Source organism: Calonectris borealis, chromosome 17 (assembly GCF_964195595.1).
Source record: "Calonectris borealis chromosome 17, bCalBor7.hap1.2, whole genome shotgun sequence".
Lineage (NCBI taxonomy): Eukaryota > Metazoa > Chordata > Aves > Procellariiformes > Procellariidae > Calonectris > Calonectris borealis.
Window position 1 is genome coordinate 16314215 of NC_134328.1, and position 21933 is coordinate 16336147.

The 21933-nt window shown below is 58.6% G+C and overlaps 1 protein-coding gene across 6 annotated transcripts in view; it reads left to right on the forward strand.

Moving 5' to 3' along the window:
• Positions 1-21361, forward strand: part of ZNF512B (zinc finger protein 512B) — a 35932-nt gene extending 14571 nt beyond the window's left edge. For 3 of the 6 annotated variants that reach the window (XM_075166765.1, XM_075166769.1, XM_075166768.1), the window contains 9 exons: positions 285-409; positions 2896-2988; positions 3862-3960; positions 4625-4912; positions 5557-5748; positions 12561-12662; positions 13677-13739; positions 16103-16201; positions 16541-21361. In XM_075166765.1, coding sequence (XP_075022866.1) covers positions 285-409; positions 2896-2988; positions 3862-3960; positions 4625-4912; positions 5557-5748; positions 12561-12662; positions 13677-13739; positions 16103-16201; positions 16541-16834 — 1355 coding nt within the window. In that variant the 3' untranslated portion in view covers positions 16835-21361. Of the gene's footprint in view, positions 1-284; positions 410-2895; positions 2989-3861; positions 3961-4624; positions 4913-5556; positions 5749-12560; positions 12663-13295; positions 13425-13676; positions 13740-16102; positions 16202-16540 lie in introns of those variants that run through there. The other 3 variants (XM_075166766.1, XM_075166767.1, XR_012676316.1) reach the window with 2 other exon arrangements.
• Positions 21362-21933: the final 572 nt, after the last annotated feature.

Below are 21933 nucleotides of genomic sequence, written 5' to 3' on the forward strand. Positions count from 1 at the left end.
CTCTTTTTCCCCGTGAAATGCCGGCAGGTTGAGTAATTCCACGTAAAGTGGCCCAGTGACCAGTTTGCTCAGGCAGAGTTGTAAGTGCCTGCAATGGTTTGTGCCTGGCTTGGCCCGTGCCTGGGAGAGTATTTCTCTTTTTTTAACATCAGGAACTTTTCCGAATACAGTGCTTTTCAACGTAGCAAACCAAGGCTTATGACAGCGCTGTCCTCTGCCGAGCAGCCCAGGCAGCTTGTGGTTTCTGCGGCTCGGTGTAACACCTCTCTCCTCTGTCTCACCAGCAAACCCTGAGGACCAGTGGCAGCGGGAGATCAGCGAGAAGGGAGAAGTCGCCTGTCCAACCTGCAGCGTTATAACTAGGAAAACTATTGTGGGGCTCAAAAAGCACATGGACGTCTGCCAGAAAGTAAGGGTTGCTTTATTCAATTACGCACATATGGATTTTGGAGGGGAATGGACGTGTACACGTGCCGCTCATACATGCATATTGGTGCTCCTAAAACTAGTTCTGGGCTGTGTTTGATAGAGCACTTGCTCGTCATCTTCAGAGAGCTGGCTGCCTCGCATCGATTCGGAGGGATTTGAACACCTAATTCTCAGCAATTCTGAATCCCTTTGTGGTCTGGGCCCCTTGCCCCAGTGTCTCCAGCGGAGTCGGGTATTTCTAGTAGCTAAATGAATAGTTTTAAGGCTGGAGAGATTGCTGGGGTTGTCTCTAATCTGGCCTCCTCCGGAGTCCTGGCTGTGGGATTTCACTGTGTGCCATGCCTTGCATCAGGCCAGATAAATTGTGGTTGAATGAGAGCACGTCTCGGGGAGACACCGAGCTTGGATGCGCTCAGGCAGGCTGTCAAGACGCAGGAGTTCAGTAATGGTGCAGTGAAAAATTGTCTCTCTGCCACACCGCCATCCATCAGAGCACAGGATTACGTCTTCATCTGTCACCTGGCACGGTGCAGAGCCATCGCCACAGAAAGCCAACGTGGGATCGATGCCTCCCGCTTTGAAAATATGTGGCTCGGCTTTGGTTCCACATTCATTTTCTGTAAATGCCTCCTCAGCCTGTGCCTCGCTATTTATACAGCAGTGGGAGGCTACTCTCCCTTTCAAACCCTGTGCTACATCGATGCCGAGCAGAATCCTGCCTCCTCTGACGTCCTCCTGGCTTCAGTGGAGTGGGGATCTTGGCCATCAATGCTCATATCTCCTGCGCTTTGGAGCATCTCCCAAGCCAGGCAGGCTCCGCGTGGGCTGCTCGGCCAGCCGGCCTGCTGAGCGTGACTCTGCCAGAGCAGTCAGGCCTGTCTTCCCCGCTGTAAATAGGGCAGTGGGTGTTCGCCGAGGAATCGGGGCTGCAGCCCAAGGAGCGGGTGTTTTGTCACCCTTCCCCGGGAGGCACAGTCCTTGCTGGGGCTGGGGTGGTTTGCAGCGTCCCTGCCAGAGCAGCCTGTGGCCCAGGGAGGACAGTCCCCAAGCTCTGCGTGTGTGACCGCAGGTCCAGCTCTCAGCATTTCATCTCCGAGATGAACCTACGGCACGTCCTTAGCGAGTCCCCGCTGCTACGGGCACGTGGTATCCCCATCAGAAGTGACCCTGGAGTGCAGGCGCCCTCTCAGTTTGCTCTCTGTTTTAACAATTGAGGTATTTCTTAGCTGGACAATGGGAAAAGGATATGCAGTTTCTCAGCAGAACAAGAGTTTGGTTTACAAACTCTTGTAAAACAACGGAAATTGGTTCCTCCATTCCTTGCTTGTCACTAAGCAGTCTGCCCTGTTTCCTCCCGTTTTGGAAAGGAAATAAGGGATGGGGATGGTTGCAACATGCTTGGGCCCGAAGGAGATGGGGGCAGGTATATCCTCCTGGTGTCCCAGGTGGGAGGGCTTGTTATAATACGGACGTGTCACGTTCTTCAGTGTTGACCAGAGGAGTAAACCCCGAATTGGCTGGCACTGGCATCTGGTGAGTCAAGGAGCTTTTAGCGCCCACCTTGTTAGGATCAGCGCTTGGGTCTGGAACAAGATTAACCGATGGGAGCACAGGTACAAGTGAGTCATTCCCAATGGCTGCAGTGGGTTTATTCTTCATTTCCCCGGAGCTCCAGGATGAGGAGGGATTTGCAGCTCCATCTTCGTCCTCTCTCCAGCTTCTAGTCCAGGCTTGATTGGAGGGGAACTGGTGAAGGTGGAGCATCAGCCAGGCAGGAGGAGCAGGAATGGCCACGGACGTCCAGGCACCAACTCCCTGTCGAGACATCGTGTCTCTTGGTGTCCAGAGCGTTCACCTCCTGAATCAATAAATTCTGGTACCTGCCCCAGCAGAAGTCACGATCTGCTTACTCGCTGTGCAAGTTCGCCCTGTCCATTGCGTTTAATGCATTTCCCCAGTCACGCAGGAGGCCAAGTCAGGTCAAACAGCAGAGCAGTATGAGGCGGGAAGTATTCTGCTGCGATCGTGTCCAGCAGCGTCTTAATTTCAAACAGCCCAGGCACCCAGAAAGCATATCGTACGCCAGCATCTGTTGTAGTTAATAGGGCTGCAGAGCACAGTCCGCTAACATATTGGTAGATCAAAGCGTCTTCTCTTTCCTAACCCTTTAACAGGAAGACTAAGACACCAGATCCAGATGTTTCCAGCCAGTGGGGCTTTAAATCTACATCCAAAATGGAATGTTTTCCAAAAATTGGGGCATGTGGGTTTGATAACAGTATCCAGGACAACAGAGAGAAAACTCTGAGCTGCAGGCTGGGATTGGGATGGAGGACAGGGACGCTGCGTTGCCTGCTGGGTCCCACCGCTGGGTACTGCTGCAGCGACAGCTATCCATGGGGCTATCCATGGAAAAACGAACGCTGGACTGTGGCTTCCACAGTGACTTGCCTTTACTTCCTTCAGCTGCAGGATGCCTTGAAGTGTCAGCACTGCAAAAAGCAGTTCAAGTCCAAAGCTGGGCTGAATTACCACACCATGGCTGAGCACGTCAGCAAGGTAAGGGAGTTGGACTGCTCTTGTCTCGCGCCTCGTTTCTCTATGCAGATGCAGAAGATGAAGCAATCGGCAGTCCACTTTCCTTTGTCTTTGTAAAGGAGGGATTCACAACACCATCTTTGCAGCATTTCACATACTGCTCAGTCCAGGCGGTGGCCTTCCCCCTTCTCTGCCGAGCAAAGGCATTCCTTCCGTGCAGCTAGTTAGGCTCACACTGATCCCAGGGAGTGGAGCAGAGGACTGGAAAAATAAAACTGGATTTCAAATCCCAGAATGGGGGAAGATTCAGTGAGTACAGTGAGGTGGATTTTGAGTAGCAAAGCTCTGTCTCCAAAACTGTGCCCGCAAATCCAGAACTGATGGGTTCTGCCTTGCTTGAATCTCCAAATCTAGTCTTTAGCTCTCCACTGTGCATGTGAGAAATAGCCACAAAATTTATCATGAATAAAATCTGGCAGGCACCAATTTAGATGCCGTTCCTAAAAATCTGGTTGTGTACGTCTCCCGAGATACCAGGGCAAGGCATAACTGCATTTCTACGTGTCCCGTGCTTACCAGTGGTGACTTGGCTTTTACCTGTGCGTTAATCTCCTGCTCTTCAGTCCAGCTGGTGAATCCTCCGTGCAGGAACTGCTCCTGGGTTTCTCAGCTGGCCCTTTGGGTGCAAACGCAGGAAAGGCATGAGCAGATCTGGCACATAACGGCGAAGGCTTTGGCATGCGGTAAAGCAGTGGGAGATCCAGCTCTTCGTAACGAGAGGTTCCCCCCGGGCAAGGGCAGCTCCTGCGAGGCAGAGGTTTACCACCCACTCCTGGCACAGAGGACATGAGTAAATGGTTGACTCTGTCGCTTCTGTTACTTCCTTATTTCCAGCCTGTTCCTGTGGAAACCGCTGGACTTGGTGAACAGGAAGAGCGGGAAAGGCTGAGGAAAGTGCTAAAGCAGATGGGAAAACTGAAATGCCCCAATGAGGTAGGAGAACGATTCCGGTTTCTCATTCTGTGAAAAGGTGAAAGGAGCGAGTCCCGATGCAGAGGGGGACGCACGCTCTCCAGGCATCCCTTGGCACGCGCTCCACTTCCCACCTTAGCTCAGCCGTCCCGGTCCCCGTCCCGCTGGCTCCGCACGCTCCGGCGATGGGCCGTCCCGGCAGGGGGGTGGGCACAGGGCAGGTTGAGGACGCTGAAGGGCAGGTTCTGCCTCCTGAACTCAGGAAGGGGCACAGCCTAAAACTGAACCAAACCGCACCGAAAAACGGTCACGAGCCTGCTGCAGACAAGTCCTGAACAGGTAACGGGGGCGTGTAGCAGAGGTTTGTGCCAGCGAACGCTTTACTCTCCGCGCAGGCAGTGCCTCCCCGCTGCCCACCGTGCGTCTGTCCGGAGAGCCCTCTCCGTGTGTTGGGGCAGGTAGCGCCGGGGACGCTTGGCACTGTCATGCCTGCGCGTGGCTCTGTGGGGGAGAGGGGCCAGCTGGCGATCCCCCATTGCTCAGAGGGGACGGGTTGGCGGAGCTGCTCTGCAGAGGGGGCTCCTCGGGACATGTTCCTCCCTGGAGCAGCGGCACCCGACTGTTTCAACATGGGCACGTGAAGCCCCAGCTCTCCTTAACCCTCCCCTTCTCCCCATCTCCGTAGGGCTGCATGGCCAACTTCTCCAGCCTGATGGGCTACCAGTACCACCAGAAGCGGTGTGGGAAGCAGCTCGCCGAGGCCGACAAGCCTGTCTTCAGCTGTCCACACTGCGGCAAGAAGTACAAATCCAAGGCCGGCCACGACTACCATGTCCGGTCAGAACACACGGCCTCGGTGAGCCCCCCGGACGCCTCCGCAGCCCGAGGAGCGGGGCCATCGCCCCCGGGGGGTGACTGCAGAGCTGCAGAGCCTGTGGGCAGGACAGAGCCGGGCAGGGCCGGGCCGGGCAAGGCAGGTGCAGACGTCGGAGCGATGTTGTTTTCTCCCTCACATCACCACGCGCGTGTGTTTTACCATGCAGTGTCGGGGGAGGCACGGGCTGCAGCCCCCTCTGCCCCTCCGAGAAAGCGGGGAGCTGCATTTACGGGAGCGGAGTGGTTGGCAGCGTTCCCCCTCCCTGATGCCCGTGGGGCTGTGCTCCAGCCCACCCTGCATCCGTGCTCTGCAGGGAGAAAAAAAAACAAAACAGATTTCAGGCTGCTCCTTCAGCAGCAAGCAGGCACCGGCTGCTTGCCAGTGCTGGGGTGGCAGGATCTGTCCCTGGGGAGCATCCTTTTCTGTTCTGTTGATCCCTACTGACAGTGCATCCGACGCTAATAACTCCCTAACTCTAATAAATGGAGACGTTTATACACGTGGGAGCATGGAAGGACGCAATCGGTCCAGCGCGCGGCTGTCTGCTGGTCTGCGGGAGGCGGGTTGCTCCGCTCGTTCCCGTGCTGGCGTGCAGAGGTACGCTGGTGTCTCCGCAGCCCTCGCCTGCGCAAAGCAGGTCTGCAAACGCACAGCCCAAACCCCAGCATCCCTGTCCCGGGGCCGGAGAGCTCGCTGCCTCACCCCTCGTCATGCCCTTCCTAACTCTGTTTCTGTTGCAGCCTCCGGAGGAGCCAGAGGTGAAGCCGGAGCCTGGCCCCATAGAAGATTTCGAAAGGACCCCGAGCGGCCGCATCCGTCGGACGTCGGCCCAAGTTGCCGTCTTCCACCTTCAGGAGATAGCGGAGGACGAGCTCGCCAAGGATTGGACCAAGCGGAGGATGAAGGACGACCTGGTGCCTGAAACGAAGCGGGTGAGAAGCCTTTATTTCTCTTTTTTTTTTTTTTTTCCCTCACTAGCTGTACACAGAGATCCTGGGATGTTAGCGTGGCCCCAGCTGGCTGAGGGCTCATGTGTCTCATTTTCTGTGCCTTAAATCAATTAGCTGCGATGGCAAATTTATTGCTAAAGAGCCCACCCAGCCCAGGCTGAGCCCCAGTGGTCTGGAGGCTCCGTACAAGCCTGGCAGCAGGCAGCTTTGTCCTTTCCACTGTCAGGACCCAAATCTAAATGGAGCAAAAGGTGGTGCTTTGTGGGCAGTGGAGAGATCAGGGTCGGAGGATGTTGTGGAGGGAGGTCAGGTCTGGTCCGTGCTCAGCAGTGAAGTGGGAGCTGGCAGCCAAGAGGAGCATGTGAAGAGAGCAGAGGTCAGATCTGAAACTCTCTCCCTTGCACTGTCAAAGAGCAAAGATGCCCCCGGCAGAATTTTCTCCCTTCCATGTCCGTTCCTTAATTTCTGGGAGATGCTTCGCCAGAGGTAAAGGGCCTGCAGCATCGCTGGAGCAGTGCTCCTGCGAGCAGAGGAAGCCAGAGCGTGGAGGCAGGGCTGAGCCCTGCAGTCTCCTGCAGCGATGCACGTGTGGCCTGGTGCTGCGGGATCTGTGCGGCGAAAGTCGGTGCCCTGGCAGTCTTGAGCTTCGTGGAGGCATCGGAGTAACATGTTAAATCAAACGTCCCTCCTGGCTGTGGGAGGAGGTGATTCCCAGGAATGTCCCAGAGCTGAAATTCCTTCCAGGAACGCTCCTTCTGGACCATAAAAGGAATGAAGCAGCAGCAAATCATAAACCTTTTTGGTTTCAAAGGGAAAAAAGCGAGGGAGTCGGAGTTTTTTAATCCTGTGGTCGATACTTTTTGGCCAGCGCTGGGACTCGACGCAGAGCCATCCTGCAAGTCTCTGCACAAGCTGCAGCCTGTTTCCTGAGCAAGTAACTCTGCCGTTAGGTACCAGGTCTCTTCCTTGCTCTGAACAGTTGGGCATCTCTTGTCCAGTGCTCCGAAATTTCCCCTGGGCAGGATATTTGGCACATTGCAAAGATGGGAGTGAGGAGCAGAAGTTAAAGCTTTGCCGCAGCAGGAGAGTGTGCCAGTACCTCTGCCGTGAGCGTGCAGAGCGCAGGACAGCCCCAGCCCAAAGGACCTGCCTCAAGCCAGGAAAACAAGTCCCAGAGCCAGCCCGGAGAAGCAATGCGGCTTGCCCCAGGCAAACGGGTGGCCCAATGGCAGAGCTTCAGGCAAAACGCCTTCCCGCTGCCGCAGCTGTCCTGTGCTGTCCACAGCACGTGCGTGTTTTCGGCAGAAGTGCCACCGTCGTCCTGCAGAGACCTGGAGGAGCTCAGCCTGACTCAGCTCCCAGTTTGCATGTGGTAGGCAGGTGAAAAACTGGCACACAAACAAACCAGCATCTTCTTTACCCTCCTTGGCATCCTGGTGAGGTGCTGGCGCAGAAGGGGGTCCAGCCACAGTGCTGCCGCCCGCCTTGGAGCAGAGCTGGGGGCTTTAGGGCCAGAACTTGTTGCAAACTTTTTATTTCCCCAATGCTTGGTGTTGTCGTTGTTGGTTTCCAGATGACTTCAGCTGCAACGCATTTATAACGTAAAAAAATCAAGCCCAAAGTAGCTGTTTCATTTTAAATACTGTAGGAGGAGAGGTGTGGTGCTTTCTTCTCCCCCTCCAGCCTCAGCACTTGCATTCCTCTCTTTCCTCCTTGAATTGCTCCCCTTACTCTTGACTTTGGGTGTTTTCTGTTTGAATTGAGGGAGCAGCCAGGAGTCCGAGGCCTGGACAAGGGGCCCATGTGCAAGCTGACATACAAAGGCATCGTAAAGGTCTCAGCCGCTGGCATAATTGCTCCGTGAAATGTTGTTGGTGGTGGTGGTGGTTTTTTTTTTTGTGAGACATTTTTTGTGTTCAGAGTCTAATTGTTTAAGTTTAATTAAGCCGCATCTCGGTGCTAAAAAACAAAGAGAATTGCTGTGAGGTTGGCGGAAGCAGGTTTGCATTGAAGATGAGCAAGGGGGGAGTTGGACCAGCTCCCAGGTGGCAAAACAAGGCTCTTGCGCTGGAGGATGGGGACCTAGGGCCCTGCACGGGCTGCTCTCCCCGGCTGTGCTGGCCGTGTCGCGCAGATGGATTTCAGAGGAGGTCAGTGCCGTGGGCCGGTACGTATGTAGTGTGAGTGTGCCTGCGGGTGCGTCTTGCAGCGACTGTCATGTTCCCTTGACAACACTCTAAAATATAATCTGTTCAGTCTATGGCATTTTTTCTCGACGAGCGGTGCTGGAAGGAGGTGGGAGGCAGGTTCTGCCCGGGGAGGCTGGTGGGAGCTCACTGGCTTCAGCACACTCTGTGCTGCTCTGCTGAGCAGCGCCTTGCACCGCTCGGGACTGGTCCACGTTTACAAGTTGCTTCAGTTCAGGGTGCGGAAAAAAACCTCCCAACTGCGAGCGACTCAAACACGCGACTGAGCACCCAGTTTGACCCCGTTACAGCCCCAAAAATAGCCCTTCCCTCAGAACTGGCTTCAGCCGTGCTGCCAGGACAGCTCTGTGGCGGGTCCAGCCCCAGGCAGCGCAGGAGGCTCGGAGGAGCGGGCAGCGTCCCCACGTCCCCGTGCCACCGCCCTGCCGAGTACGCGTGGTGGCCGTCCCTCCGAGGGAGCTGACAACCGGAGCCACTGGAGCTGCAGAAAGACAAACACCAGTGAACCGTGACCGGGGCGGTAGGGCTGATGTTTCCCAGAAGAGCCGCCACGCCACTGCCTCTTCTTCCCACGGGCCGTATCCAGCCGTTGGGAGTACGCTGCCGGGCCCACAGGCCCCCTCGCTGGCGTGGACCTGGAGAGAGGTGGGATGTCGGGGATCGGCGGCAGACTGCGGCTGCTCCTGCACCATCTCGGCAAGACCTGGGGATTTCCGAGGTCCCAGAGGGAGGGATGCTTCCCAGCTCCGGTCTGTAACCGGTGATGGCTGGATGCACCTGGACTTGCTGCAGCGCAGGACCCGCTCTGTCCCCGAGCTCTCCAGTTACCCCCACGGTCGCAGCAGTCAACGTGGATTTCGAGGGAGCCGATGGAGAAAGCCACCCCTCCTCTCCATCCCTTCTCCAGGCAGCAAAGTTTTTCCCTAGGGGAAGGCAAGCGGCTCCTCAGCAAGCTGATGGGATACGGGGGTTCGCAGCCCCCCGGCAGGCACAGCCCACGTGGCAGCCGGTCCCGGCTGGGGAGAGGGACGTTGGGTTTGGATCCCGTTGGTGGCCCGTGGTGGGATGTGTTCGCCTTTCCCCGGGAGGACGGATTCCTTCGCACCAAAGCAATGGCATTAGAATAAACGATTGCTGCTCGATCCCAGGCCCTGCGCTGCCTTCATTCTGCACTAACCAAATCCAGCATTTCTAAATATACACTGGAGTCTTATTTTCTCGCTCCGATCTTTATTTGCCTCTGGATAAGCTGAAACAGATGGGGTGTTTCACAACGGCCGCTTGCTGGGGATGTCAGATGGGGAAGGGCACACCCCTGCTGCTTTTCTGGGAAAAATCCCCTCTCCAGAAGCTCCATGAAGATGATGCCGATCCTCCGACGCTCCTCTGGCCTTCGCTGTGGCCATCGCCTGCCCATGAGCAGTCTCGGGGCTGCCACAGAAGAAGCGAGAGGCTGGCAGGTTCCCCCCTCGGTGGCACGGGGCAGGCAGTGGTGGACTCTAGATCTGGCAGGGGATGAAGCTCTTACACTTTTTGGAGGCTGGACTGAGAGAAACAGCCTCCTCGAGCAGAGGGAGGAGGCAAGAGGGGAGAAAATGCCATGGAAATCCCACTGTTTCATGGTGTGATGCTTTCCCTGTGATGCGCAAGGTGGGGTGGCAAGCTTCAAGGTGCCACAAGCTCTGTGCTGGAGGTGGTGGTGGGCTCCTGCATCCCAGGCAGCCCCTGTGCCGTGCAGGGAGGGATGCAGAGCTTCTCCGTGGGGTGCAAGAGCACCCTGTTCGCCTCCCCACAGCTCGGGGTCTGGGTGTTGTTGCAAGGCTGGGGGCAGCCATGGAGGCTGCACGTGGGTCCTGGGTGGTGGGGTGACGGGGGTCCAGAGCGCAGGACCAGTCATAGAATAGGCCAGTCATGGCAAAGCTGAAGGGGAAAAGTCATCTCCAGGCTTGAGTTTTTAAGAAAATCCCATTGTGGAGCCAGGATAAATTCCAGAGCAGAAGAGCCTGGCTCGGGTTGATCCCCCAAAACAATGGCCCTGCGCTCCGGGCGGGAGCCAGGCTGAGCCCTGCAGATTCATGTCACTGGTGGGCCAAACCGGACCCCAGCTCCAGCTGCGGACCCGGAGCTCGGCAGGGCCGAGTCCATCCTTCCTCCCCTTGCTCGGCAGCTCCGGCGTGGTGTGACCCAGCTGCCCGGAGCTGCCTGTGGGACCCGGCTGCCGGCCAGCGCCCCTGGCTGTGTTTTGGCTTTGCCTCCCGGACAGCATCAGCCGTGGTTTCCGTGGGGCGATGGGAGAGCCATGCCTCACGCTGGGGACCTCGGTAAGGCTTCCAGGGGAGTTTGTTGGCCGGGGCCAAGGCAGCCCGCATGGTTCTCATTTACTGCGATATATTTTGGGGAAGGGGAGAGCTGTCTAGGGAGCAGAGAGGATTGAAATATGAAAGTTAATTAAATAAAACCATCAGTCAAAGAAAACAAGCCTTCCCACCCCAGCATCCTTCGACTGTTCAGAAGAGATGGGCTGCGGCCAAAACCAGTTGTAGTCGTTTAATGATTTGGCCATGAAGATTTTCACTTACAGGCTGTTTGAGGAAAATAAATGGAAAAAAAAAATAAAATATTCCATGCCTGGGGCTCCCTCTTAATAGAGACATAAAGATGACTTTGACATTCCCAGAACCGCAGCGCCCCGGGAAGACATGGGATTTGCATGTTATTGTACAGGGCTGTTGGAGGAGAGCAAGGAGGGATTTTTCTCCGGAGTGGGAAGCCGGAGCAGCGGAGTCCACATCTCTGAACATCCCCCCTTGTTTCTTCCCTGGGGACGCGCGGAGGGAGAGGTTGTTGCTGGGGCTGTGTGCGGTTACCGTTAATGTTTGCTCATTCATGGGATTGATTGATTTTTAATTAAGGAGGCTGTTTGGTATCCTGGCTCTCGGTATCGATGACAAAAAGGGACTCCTGTGTTCTCCCCCAGAGGTGGCATTACCTTCTCTGGGCGGGGGACCAAGCGGTTGGTAGATGCACCATCCCAGCGCTTCAGAGGGCTCTGCTGGCATCTCCCCCAGCCGCGAAGCACGACAGAATAGCAGCACGCTGGGGCTCGGGGGATTTTTCCACATCCGTCTTTACCAGCATTCGTAGCGCTGTTTCGCAAGGCCCTTTGCCCCTGCCCCTCGCGCGGAGCCCAGCTCTCCCCAGGCTCCCTTCTCCTCCGGCCGTGTCCCGCCACGTGCCGAGGTGGGGGCCGCGGGGTCTTGTGAATCACTTAAATTTGGGTGGAAACGAGCGGTTGCTGTCTGAGCCCTCTACATCCCCAGCCCTCAGTGGGTGCTCCCCTTTGCGGGGAGGTTTGGGAGCAGCCTATTTGGAGGGAGCCAGACAAAGGCAAATTTGCAGCTTTATCAGCACATTCGGGAAAAATCACAGCTGGAAAAGAAATCCAGCCAGCCGCCTCCCCGCCGCATCGGAACCGCAAGCTCCGCGTCCTAGGGGCACATTTCGAAAACAGAACCCGGGTTTGCACCTCTCTACAAGCACAGTTTGTCTGTGTATCCTCCCCGGACAGCGTGGATGTGTCGATGCAGCCGTGCCCTGTGCTCAGCTGTGCCCACGGAGAGCAGCACGTGTTTGGGTACCAGCGCCCATAGGGTGCCATGTGCGAGCTCACCCAGCCCTGCTCCGACTGGGGGCAAGTTTGGGGCTTGGGAGCCAAGCAACATCCGTCAGAGGTAGCAGAGCTCGGTAGGTTGGGCTGGGAGTTGTGCTGATGTGGTCGTGCAGCAGGCAGGCAGCTCAGACTGCAGGCAGAGCAGCCCCGTGTCCCCTGCGGACTTTGCCACGGTGGCACGGTGGCAGGCAGAGACCAGCCCCCCAGGTAGGGCCAAGCGCGGCGGTCGGCAGGCACGGAGATGCCGCAGCCGCGTTTGCTTGTGCTGAACATGCAGAAATGGAGTTGGGAAGGCTGGTCCTCTATGCTAAACCTCAAAGTTGCTAATAAAGCGGTAATTAAAAGCACTTGGAAAGAGCAGCCCTGCCAGAGGAGAGGCAGAGACACAAGAGCCTTTCATTGTTTAACGGGTTGTGCCCATTCATCGGTGGAAGGCAGCCATGGAGGCTCTTGGCGTCCGTCCCCTCTGCCCAGCGTGCAGGGTTGTTTATTCTCCTGGTTATGAAATGCGGCAGAAGGGCCATGTCGACACGACGCACCGAAAACGCCGGGTCCGGGCCTGGTCTGGCAATGGGGCACGGACCCGGGAGCCGGAGCAGGAGCCTCCTCTCTCCCGTTTGCCAGCACCACGTGGAGGTGGCTGCCGCGCCGGGGGCTCCTGCCCTGCTCCTCGCCCGCAGCCGCCCCCCAGCCCAGCTGCCGCCCCGCCGGTGGCACAGCAGCGGGCAGAGCCAGCCCCTGCTGCGCCGTGCCCGGGGGGGAGACGACCTCTCCGGGCGAAGCCTCCCAACTAGTTTTCAGCCCCGATTCACTTCTCCGGGGGGCGGGAGGGGGCAAGACCCGTGCGAAGAGCGAGGACTCCACCAAGGACCAGACTGGTGTGTGCCGCTCTGCTAATCATCTTCTATTGTTTGCAGCTCAATTATACCCGACCGGGGCTTCCAAAGCTCAATCCGAGGCTGCTGGAAAACTGGAAGAACGAAGTGAAGGAGAAGGGCCACATCAACTGTCCCAACAACGTAAGGACTGTCTCTGTTCTCCTCTGGGCCGGCTGGTCTCAGTCTGCAGGAGGAAGGGGGAGATTTTGGGGGAAAAACCCACTGAAGCCAGGTTCTTGTTGGGCCCCGGACGAAGCTAGCAGTGATGCTCAGACCCTCGTTTCACCCCCTCTCCCTGGGGTTGCCTGCCATGCCTGGCTGAAGCGTGTCCCATCTTTGGGACCCTCCTGGTGCGTTCGAGCCACCGGGCTGGGGGACCGGGCCACCCTCTCCCCAGGTGTCCTTGGGCTGACGGTTCAGTGTTGCCTGGTTCGGGCTCTGGAGCTGCCTTTGGGGAGCTCCTGAGAGCCAGACGGGGCGAAGGCTGCGCACTCTGTGCTCGAGAGCCTTTTTATGCAGAGAACCTGCTTTTCCCAGAGTAAAGCCGGGGCTGGTTTTAAGCCATTCTTTTTAAAGCCCTGTGACAGGCAAAGACCTCGGGGACATGGTGCGTGTCCATGCAGCCTTGGCCTGAGCTGGTGGGGAGGTGAACTCCACCCTCGGGCTGGGCCGTTGATTTATCATCTGAAACAAAGCCTTGCTAATGGGAGTTTTGAATGAGGCTGTTACCGCAAGGCCGGGGGAGACGCGCTGGCTAATTAATGTCATACACAGGCACTTTGAAAAGACGTTGCTCAGAAACTGGTCATGCTGCTGCCCGGGTGATTTCTCTTCTCCATTAAGCGTCTGCTGTGGCTCCAAGAACTCCTGTAGCCCAGCAGGACCTCCCGACTGCTCACAAATGTACGTTTTCCACGGAGACATTTAGGGGAGACATTTTTCAGCCCGTTGCAGAGGGATGTGGCCACATGACTCCCATTAGCACTAATAGGAAACGTGTGACCAGAGCCCTCTGCGTCTCGCAGAGCATTAACCTCACGCTGCTTAGCCTGGACCGGTGGCCTTGCTGGCACAGCGGGCTCCTGGCCCCGGCACAGGGGAAGGCGCAGAGACGAGGGGGGATCGTGGCAAACCCTGCTTTGTTTCTTCCCGCAGTGCTGTGAAGCCATTTACTCCAGCGTTTCGGGGTTGAAAGCTCACCTGGCCAACTGCAACAAGGTAGGTCCCTCCTTGCACAGCCGCAGCTCGGGGGTGGGGATAGGTGTTGGTTTTCTGCCCCCCCGGGACTGTTGGGATGCAACAGGCCAAGGGACAACGGCACAGGTTGAAAGGATCGTGACTGCTGGGAGGGCTGGCCAAGCCATGCCGCTGCCCATCGAGTTGTCACTGCTCAGCCCATTGTCACACCATCCCAGTCCAGCCATTCGCCCTCAGCACCGTCCTCCTGGGCAGGATCAACCCGCACCCATGGGCAGCCGAAGGGGGAGAGGCTCGTGCAGAGCAGATGTGATGGGGGGGATTTAGCTACCGCCCAGCCCTGGAGCAGAGGTCTTGCAAGGCAAATGTCTCACCCAAGGGCCCAGACCTCCGACACACCGAGTGCCTCGGAGTTGGGGGCAGCAAGCGCGAGCCCGCCTGCCTCACGTCCTCCCGCCTTGGTGTCCCCGTCCCGCAGCAGCCCCTGCCCAGCGTGGCTTCTGCAACCCCCAGTTGTTCGCGAGCCTTCGGCTACCCAGCGTGGCCAGCACCTCGCACACAGCCGCGCATCGACCGCAGCAGCTCAGAACAGGGAGCTGGGCGTTGGAAGCTGAACGTTTTCTGAGGCAGGTGGGAATCGAGGGTCTTTCTCCATTGATTTGGGCAGCCCTGCAGCCGCGCTGGAAGCCCAGCGGTTTCCCCAGCTGGAGAGACGCTGGCGCGGTGCCTCCTGGGGATGGAGCTGAGGCTGGAAGAGGCGGCTGGTCTGTGCAGAGACCAGTGCCCTCTCGCTCCATAGAGCAGCAACGCTGCCGGCTGCAGTGAGCTCCGGTGGCCTGCAGCCGCCACGGGGGAGGGATCGGGAGCTCAGCGTAGGTCCCTCAAATTGGAACTGGGTAAGAGCTGGTAAAGCTTTATACCCTGAAACGTTTCCAGCTGCAGCTTCCATTGAATGGAGCTTCCAGGAGGCAGCTCCAATACATACCCTGTGGTTATTAAAAACACAAACTCCCGCACTCCTCCAACACTAGCTGGAACATCAACCCCTAATGAGATCATTTAGAAAATGGGCTGCAGAGATCCGGCCGAAGGAGCTGTATTTATGCAGGATAAAAGTGCAAACGTAGGAGCCTGGGGCAGTTCCTTTGCTAGCCTGCAGCACCAGGCAGCCCACCAGCAAACGGTCTCCGAGAGAAAACGGAGCCATTTTCTGGCTGGTTCTGTGCACAGAAAGCAGCCAGGCGTTTGCACGAGCATTTTCTTTAACCGCAGAGCTGCAACCTCCAGATCCGGTGAGTCCGGCGTAGCTGGGGCTGAGTGTTGGGGGTCAGCGCTGGGGAAGTTTGCTGCTTCGTGTCCCCCACGCACTGCCGTCAGCAGGACTCTCACCATTAAAGAGGATTTTGTTTTGCAATGGATACATGCGCCACCAAATCTTGCGTAAATCACTGCCCCTCCTGAGCTGGCCTGTGATTTCTCCTGTAAAATCCTGCGGAATTGGTTGAAATACATTAAGCCTTACTGAGAGTGGAGGATGCTGCCAGGCAGCACCCCGTCCTCAGCGGGGATTGATGCACCGAGGTGATTTTTGCATGAGCATTTCTGAAGCCAGCCTGCAGCGGGGCCAGGCCTGCCCGCGTCCTGCCTGTCCCTGAAATGAAAGACCTGTCTAACTCCAGATTTACAGCACAGAGCCAGCTATGGAGAAATTCCCAGGGAGCATATATATTGCCTGGAGGGGCCCATCCATAAACCCCTCGTCAATAGAGAGCACATTATCTCCCCTGTGCCATGAACTGCGGCAGAGCCAGGAGATCAGTCATCCCCACAAGGGCTGTAATGACAGAAATCCAGCAGTCGCTGTGTCCCTTTGACAGCGTAAAAGGAAAATTAGGTGAGTCTGTTGGACATAAATTAGATGGCGGAGAGTCCCAGGAGATCACAAATCTGCTGACAGTGAGGAAATGGGGCGATGGGCCTCCTCAGCCCCCGCGCGCCCGGGGACACGCACGCTGGCGGTAGTAACGTAACAACGGGTGTTGGGGATGCACAGGCAGCAAAACCCGCCGCTGGCTGCCCTCCAGGCTCATAGGACCCGGTGCTTCGATGCCTGGTGCCGGTGTCGTGATGGCCGGCACCGCCAGCGCTGCTGTGGCACAACCGGCACGGGCTGAAATCCAGAGCAGAAGATGCGGTTGTGAGCTCCTGGCCTGGGACCGAGGGCCGGCGGAGATCTGGTGGTTTCGAAATGAGCATTTATTTTCTGTTGCTTCAAGGTTCAGGGATCAACCTCCCTTCGTGGGGGGCAGCAGGGTGGGGGGAGCCACCCCTCCAGGGTGTTTTCGGCTCTGCTTGGGGCTGCAGGAGGATGCTCTGTCTTGCAGGGGGATCACTCGGTGGGCAAGTACCGCTGCCTCCTGTGCCAGAAGGAGTTCAGCTCCGAGAGCGGGGTCAAGTACCACATCATCAAGGCTCACTCGGAGGTAAGGAAACGGCTGGGGCTGGTCGGGGCTGGTGCCTGCTCCAACATGCCCACCCTCGGGCTACCCCGCTCCATCCGCCAACAGCGGAGCACAGCAGCTCTCAGCAGCATCAGCAATGCTGTGACAGTCTGGGGGGGACCTCCCTGTCCCCCTTTGGGTCCCCGACACCCCCAAGGCAATTGCAGCTGCTCAGCGCTGGCCAGCTTGTCCTCGGGGAGGTGATGCCAGCGGGGCCTGGGGCGGTCCAGGCTTGGGCAGGCGAGGCATGGGTTGTGCGTGCCGGTGCCGGTGCCTGGCCCCAGGATGGTCACTAACCCCTGTGTCACCCCGCGGACACAGAACTGGTTCCGAACCTCCGCAGAGGCCAGCCGGAAAAAGAAAAGCAGGGAACAGCTTTCTTCCAACAAGGAGGAGAAAAAGAAAAGCACAAGCGGGAAGAAAAGGGGGAGAAAACCCAAGGAGAGGCCTCCAGAAACGTCTCTGAAGGGCCGAGAGAGCGTGGCAGCAAAGACTAATCACAAGAAAACCCTCGAGCACTGGGAAGGCTCCCGAGGCAGCCCCGATGGGGACGAGCGCATCCCCAAGCCCCCGAGCCAGCGGAAGGGGGGAGCCAGTAAAATGCCCGAGAAATGAGCAGCTCAGAGACTCGTCTCCGAGGATTCGTTTACAGCCCAGGGTAACAGGGTGGGGGTCTCTCCCAGTTTTCTGTCCCCCTCATCCCACCTCCCCCCCCACCCTCCACTCACCCCCTTTTTACAAAAAAAAAAAAAAAAAAGAAAAAAAAAAGAGACAGAAAATACCAATTAACCACTTTAAACAAGTCACGGACCTTGTTTCACACTGGAAAACAAACAGGATCAAGCAAGCTGGACCGTTCTCCACCCCCTGCCCATGTACATACCCCTCTGCCCGCACCCCTGCCCAGCGGGACCCTGCTGCCTTCCCCCCCGCCTGCCCGTGACTTCCCCTCTTACTCCCTGCGCCAAACTGGTGACGCTTGAGCGAAAGAAAAGTGCAATAGCAGCGGGGTCCCCTTGGACGGGGTCTCTCTGCGGCTGCGTGCGGGGCCGGGGGGCTGCCTGCGGTGGTGCTGCCTGCTGCCTGCCTGTCCGGGCAGCCTCCGGCGGGCTCCAGCCGCCCGGTGCCGGCAGCGCCCGCATCCCTGCTCCCAGAAGGGTGTTTCCAAAGATGTTTGACCCATGCAAGCGTCAGGCAGGGGCAGAGGGCCAGCAGGGTCTGGCAGTGGACACTGGGGGGGTCCTGGCCACGCTTTCCCCGCAGCCTCGGGCTGAGAGGGGACGTGCTTCGGCAGGGAGCGGCTCCGTGGTGTGGCGGCTGCGTGGCCGGCTCGGTGCAGGGGTTTGTCTCGGCGGCGCAAGGCACAGGCAGAGGAAGGAGCAGGGAGCGTGGCACGGGCTGGCAGAGCTTCGAACCGAGATGGCGGGGCTGGCTGCGGCTGCGGGAGGGGCTGCGGGAGGTGTGAGCACCCCGGGCAGTCGGTGGGAGAGGGGGTTGCTGCAGGACGGATCGGGTTGGAGGGTTTAACCGAAAGTTGTGGGAATGCCGTGAGCGCCGTGGAGGCCGCGGGGGGGTGTGATGGGGGGAGCTGCGCCCCAGTGCTCAAGTTGTCGTTGCAAACGTAGCCGGACGTGGAATGCTGCAGTGGCAATGGCAACGCCGCGATGCCAGCGCCGGGATCAGGGTGAGCCGGCAGCCGGGGAGCTGCCTGACCGGCGTGGGCAGGTCCAGCTGGGGGAAAGGGCGATTCAGGGTCCCCATCGCGCCCCATCCCAAAGGTGCTGATTGCCCAGGACGGAGCAATGGGGTTTCGGTCACCCAGCTGCAGCCGCGGGAGGTGTGTGACAGGAACAGGGGGTAGCATCAAGTGACAATCATGGGTCCTGCTTTCGGGCACGTTGCACTCGCCTTGTCCCTCTGGGCTGGGACCCACCATGGGGTGAGTCTCGGCTCCCCCGAGATGCATCCAAGCCCCCGACCACCTTCCTCGGGGATGGGGTGTCCCTGCACGGCGCGCTGTCCCTTGCTTGTTCTCTTTCCCCAAGCGTTTCTTTGTGTCTGTACTAATACCGTCGTGACACCTCGCTCCGGCCTGGAGGGAACCATCCCTGGACCAGGATGCGTCTGTCTCCAGACAAAAACCAGGCTACCTCGGTCCTTGGGAAACGGGCACGTTTTCTCTCAGTAACAGAACAGAAAACCTTAATTCAATTTTTTTCCCCCGTGCGGGAACCGGGAAGGTGGCGTCGGGAGGGAGGAGAGCTTCTGCTTTTACTTTAATCAATTAAAACCTCAACCCTCGGTTTCCTTCGCTGCTCCTCACCGCCCGTCCTCCGCCCGCCGGAGGCTCGGTATCGTTTCCCTGCTCCGACGAGCCGCTCAGTAATAATTAAGGTCCTTCTCCACTGGCAGGTTATTACAGCCACGGCGGGAGGGAGGGGACGGCGGTGTCTGGAGCCAGGGCGGCTTCTCGGGGGAGCCGATGCTCCTGCTCCGGCCGCGGCTCCCGGCAGCTGGATGTCACTGTCTGCATGGCCCGGCACGCTCAGCCGCAAGCTGGGCACGTGCCTGCGGGCGAGGGAACCCGCCTGAGCACTGCTGGTTGCACCGGGCTTTGAAGCAATTAGTGAGAAAGCTTAATTAGTCACTGCAGCTCAGCCTGTTTGCCGCTTGCGCTTCATCTGATCTTTGTTTTGATGGTGTCGCCGGTGCAAATCCTGCCTCCCCGGGGGAGGGAGGAGAGCTTCAGGAACCGTAGGACCCGCACTCTCCGAGCCGTCTCGGTCTTTGTCACGACGGGGATGCGGGGACAGTCTCCTGGGCGATGGCTTTTTGCTGTGCTGAGCCCGAGGGACAGCCCCGGCTGCCCGCAGAGCCCCGTGCCCGCTCGGCGAAGCAATAACGGCTGGAAGGGCCGGCGAGGAGGGACCCCCGCGCCCGAGGAAGGGGCTCAGGCGGTGCTCGGGGGCACGCCGTGGCTGGCGGGGGGTAGGCAGGAAGGGGAGAGCGGGCAGAGCTGGGGACCTGGCACGGAGTTTGGCACTGGAATCTCTGCGAAGGCGCGGAGGGGGCGGCTGGATCCTGAAATCATGTCCCACCCCGAGGGAAAGGCCCCGGCAAAGTTCCTGGCCCGGGAGGGGGGGCCCACGTGGCCCCGGCTGCCGGTTTGGACGTTGACCTTATTATCCCCACCGCCTCCCCTTGGGGATAGCACAGGGCTCAATTCTCATTAACATGCAATTAATTGGCTTCTCATTGATTAAATTAGCAGGCAGCACTCTGCTCCGTGCTGGGGTGAGCCCCGGTGCAGGAGCTCGATCGGGAGCTGCTCGGGGGGGGGAGACCTGGGGAAGGGACAGCTTGGGGGGGTCGTTGTGGGGTCCGGCTCAGAACCCATCCCGCTGCTTCAGTAACGAGAGGGTCTCCAAACGAGTGTCCTGGGAGGAGCGAGGGGCAGGGGTGGGGACAGCCACAGCGGGCGATGACAGCGTCCCGGAGGGGACCCCAGGGTCGGTCTGGGGTCTCGGGGCAGGCGGCGGGCTCCGGGCGGTGGGGACGGTGGTCCCCGTGCTGGGGCTGTCCCCTGTCACCCTCGGAGCTGGGAGATGCTTCTCACAGCCCCCTTGAAAGCAGCTCCTTGGTCAAATGGAAATTTTTATGAGAAAATGAAATCTTCAGGGTTTTTTTTTCCCCTTAAAAGGTATTTTTCCCCCAGTAGTCATCATTCAAGAGAAATATGTTCTCCCACTGCCGCCTTCTCCATGAGACGTCCTTTAGTCTCCTGCTTGTCCAGGGAAGGCTCCAGAGTGATACTGGGAATACCGGCAGCTGCCTGCCCCACGGCACGCGAGCTGGCAGGGACGAGCCGCGGTGGCATCGTGGGAGCCCGATGGGTTGTGCCCAGTGATTGTGCCCAGTGGTTGTACCCGGTGGTTGTGCCCGTTGGGTTGTGCCCGGTGGTTGTGCCCGTTGGGGTGCTCCTGGCGAGGCAGTGGCCGAGGGTTGGGTGGAGGCTGCAGGGCGAGACGGGGGATGAGCGCGTCCTCTCCCCTTCCGTCCCCTCGCCCACGGGGGTTTGGAGACCCTCGGGTCCGGCAGTGCGGGACCCCCCAGGCCTGGCACCCCCCCTGCCAGGGGCCTGAGCTACAGGGTCATCCCCTGCGGCAGCGCGGAGTAACCTACACTTAATGTAAAGCCCCGCAAGAGGGAGAGGGGTGCTGGGGAGCGGTGTCACCCCCGCGGTCCCGGCCCGCTGCCCGGGGTGCTTGGGGGGGTCGCTCACGGTAAGTAAATGGGAGCGTGGGGACTCGGAGCTCGGCGGGGGCTGCGGGGCGGCTCCTCCGGCTGCAGCCCCGCACGTCCCTGGGTGGCTCCTTCCTCTGCAGCGCCCTGGGGACCGTGACACCGCGGCTCCCGCAGCTCCCCTGCTGCAGACACCGCTGTCCTGCCGCCCGCGTCCCCGAGGAAAGGGCTAAACCTCCGTGGGGTCGGGGACAGGCGGGCTGCGACCCCACGGGAAAACTTCACGGAGCCGTCCCCAAAAGCTTCGATGGTGGGGGGCTGGCGCGGGCAGGAAACCCTCGGCGCGACCGCAGTGCGCCGGGGAGGTCGGCTGTGCCGCGGCGGCACGGTCACCCTGCGGGGCGGGAGCGCGGGCCGAGCCCGGCCGCGGTGGAGCTGCCCCGGCCCGGAGCATCGCTCGCGCCCGGGAACGTTGGGAGCGTTTTGTTCTTTTCTTTCTCTCCTGGTGACACCCATCCCACGGCATATCCGAATGTTTCTCGTCGATGCCAGTTATTAGTGCATAAGTGTATTTTGGGGAAAAAAAGAAAATGGAAAAAAAAAAAAAAAGAATTTTCAATTTATCACTTGTAACCATATATATAAATATATAAATATATATATTAAAAAGTGTTTATTTGCAAAAAATAAAATTGTTTTAACAGTAAACGATCTTATAATAAACTCCCGATTTGTGACGATCTGTTCTTTTGTTAATCATTGACAAATCCTCAGTTGGAGAGTACTGTAACAGCAGCTCTTAACAGCCGCGCCGCCGAGCACCGCGGAGGGGTAACTCGATGTACTGTATGTATTAAAAACAGCTGTATCGAATAAATGTTTATTGATTTTTTATTATTACTATTATCATCGTTATTTTGCAGTTCGGTGGGAGGGTTTGATGCAGGATGGGCTGGGTTTGTCCTCCCTCCGTGGGCGGCTGGTGGTGGCCGAGAGGCCTCCCGGGACGGCCCAGCCTGGTGCTGGAGCTCGCGGTCTTCATCCCAGCGGTGCCGCCGGCTCCCCAAAACCGGGAGGGCTGGGGCGAGGCCCCGCCGTGCTTCTCCTGGCACAGCCACCCGTCCCCGGTGCCAGAAGGCGCTGCCGTGCCCGCTCGGCCCGGCTGCCCCAGATCTGCCCCCAACCTGCCCTTCCTGCTAACAGCACCAGCATCTCCCAGCACCAGGGGCCGCATCCAGCACGGGCCCTCTCCTCCCCGGGGAGCTCTGCGGGACCCGGGGCACCCCCCGGCCGCCCCAGCGTGGGAATAAATCCTCTTCCACTTCCTCGTGTCTTTTTTGGCACCGAACCCAAATAAGCACCAGATTTAGGCCGATCTCCCTGTTCTGACCGTTAACCCTGCGTTTCCCGGTGGACGGTCTCGGCTCCCCGAGGGCGTGACGGGGACTGCGGGCAGCAGCGCTTGCCCCAGC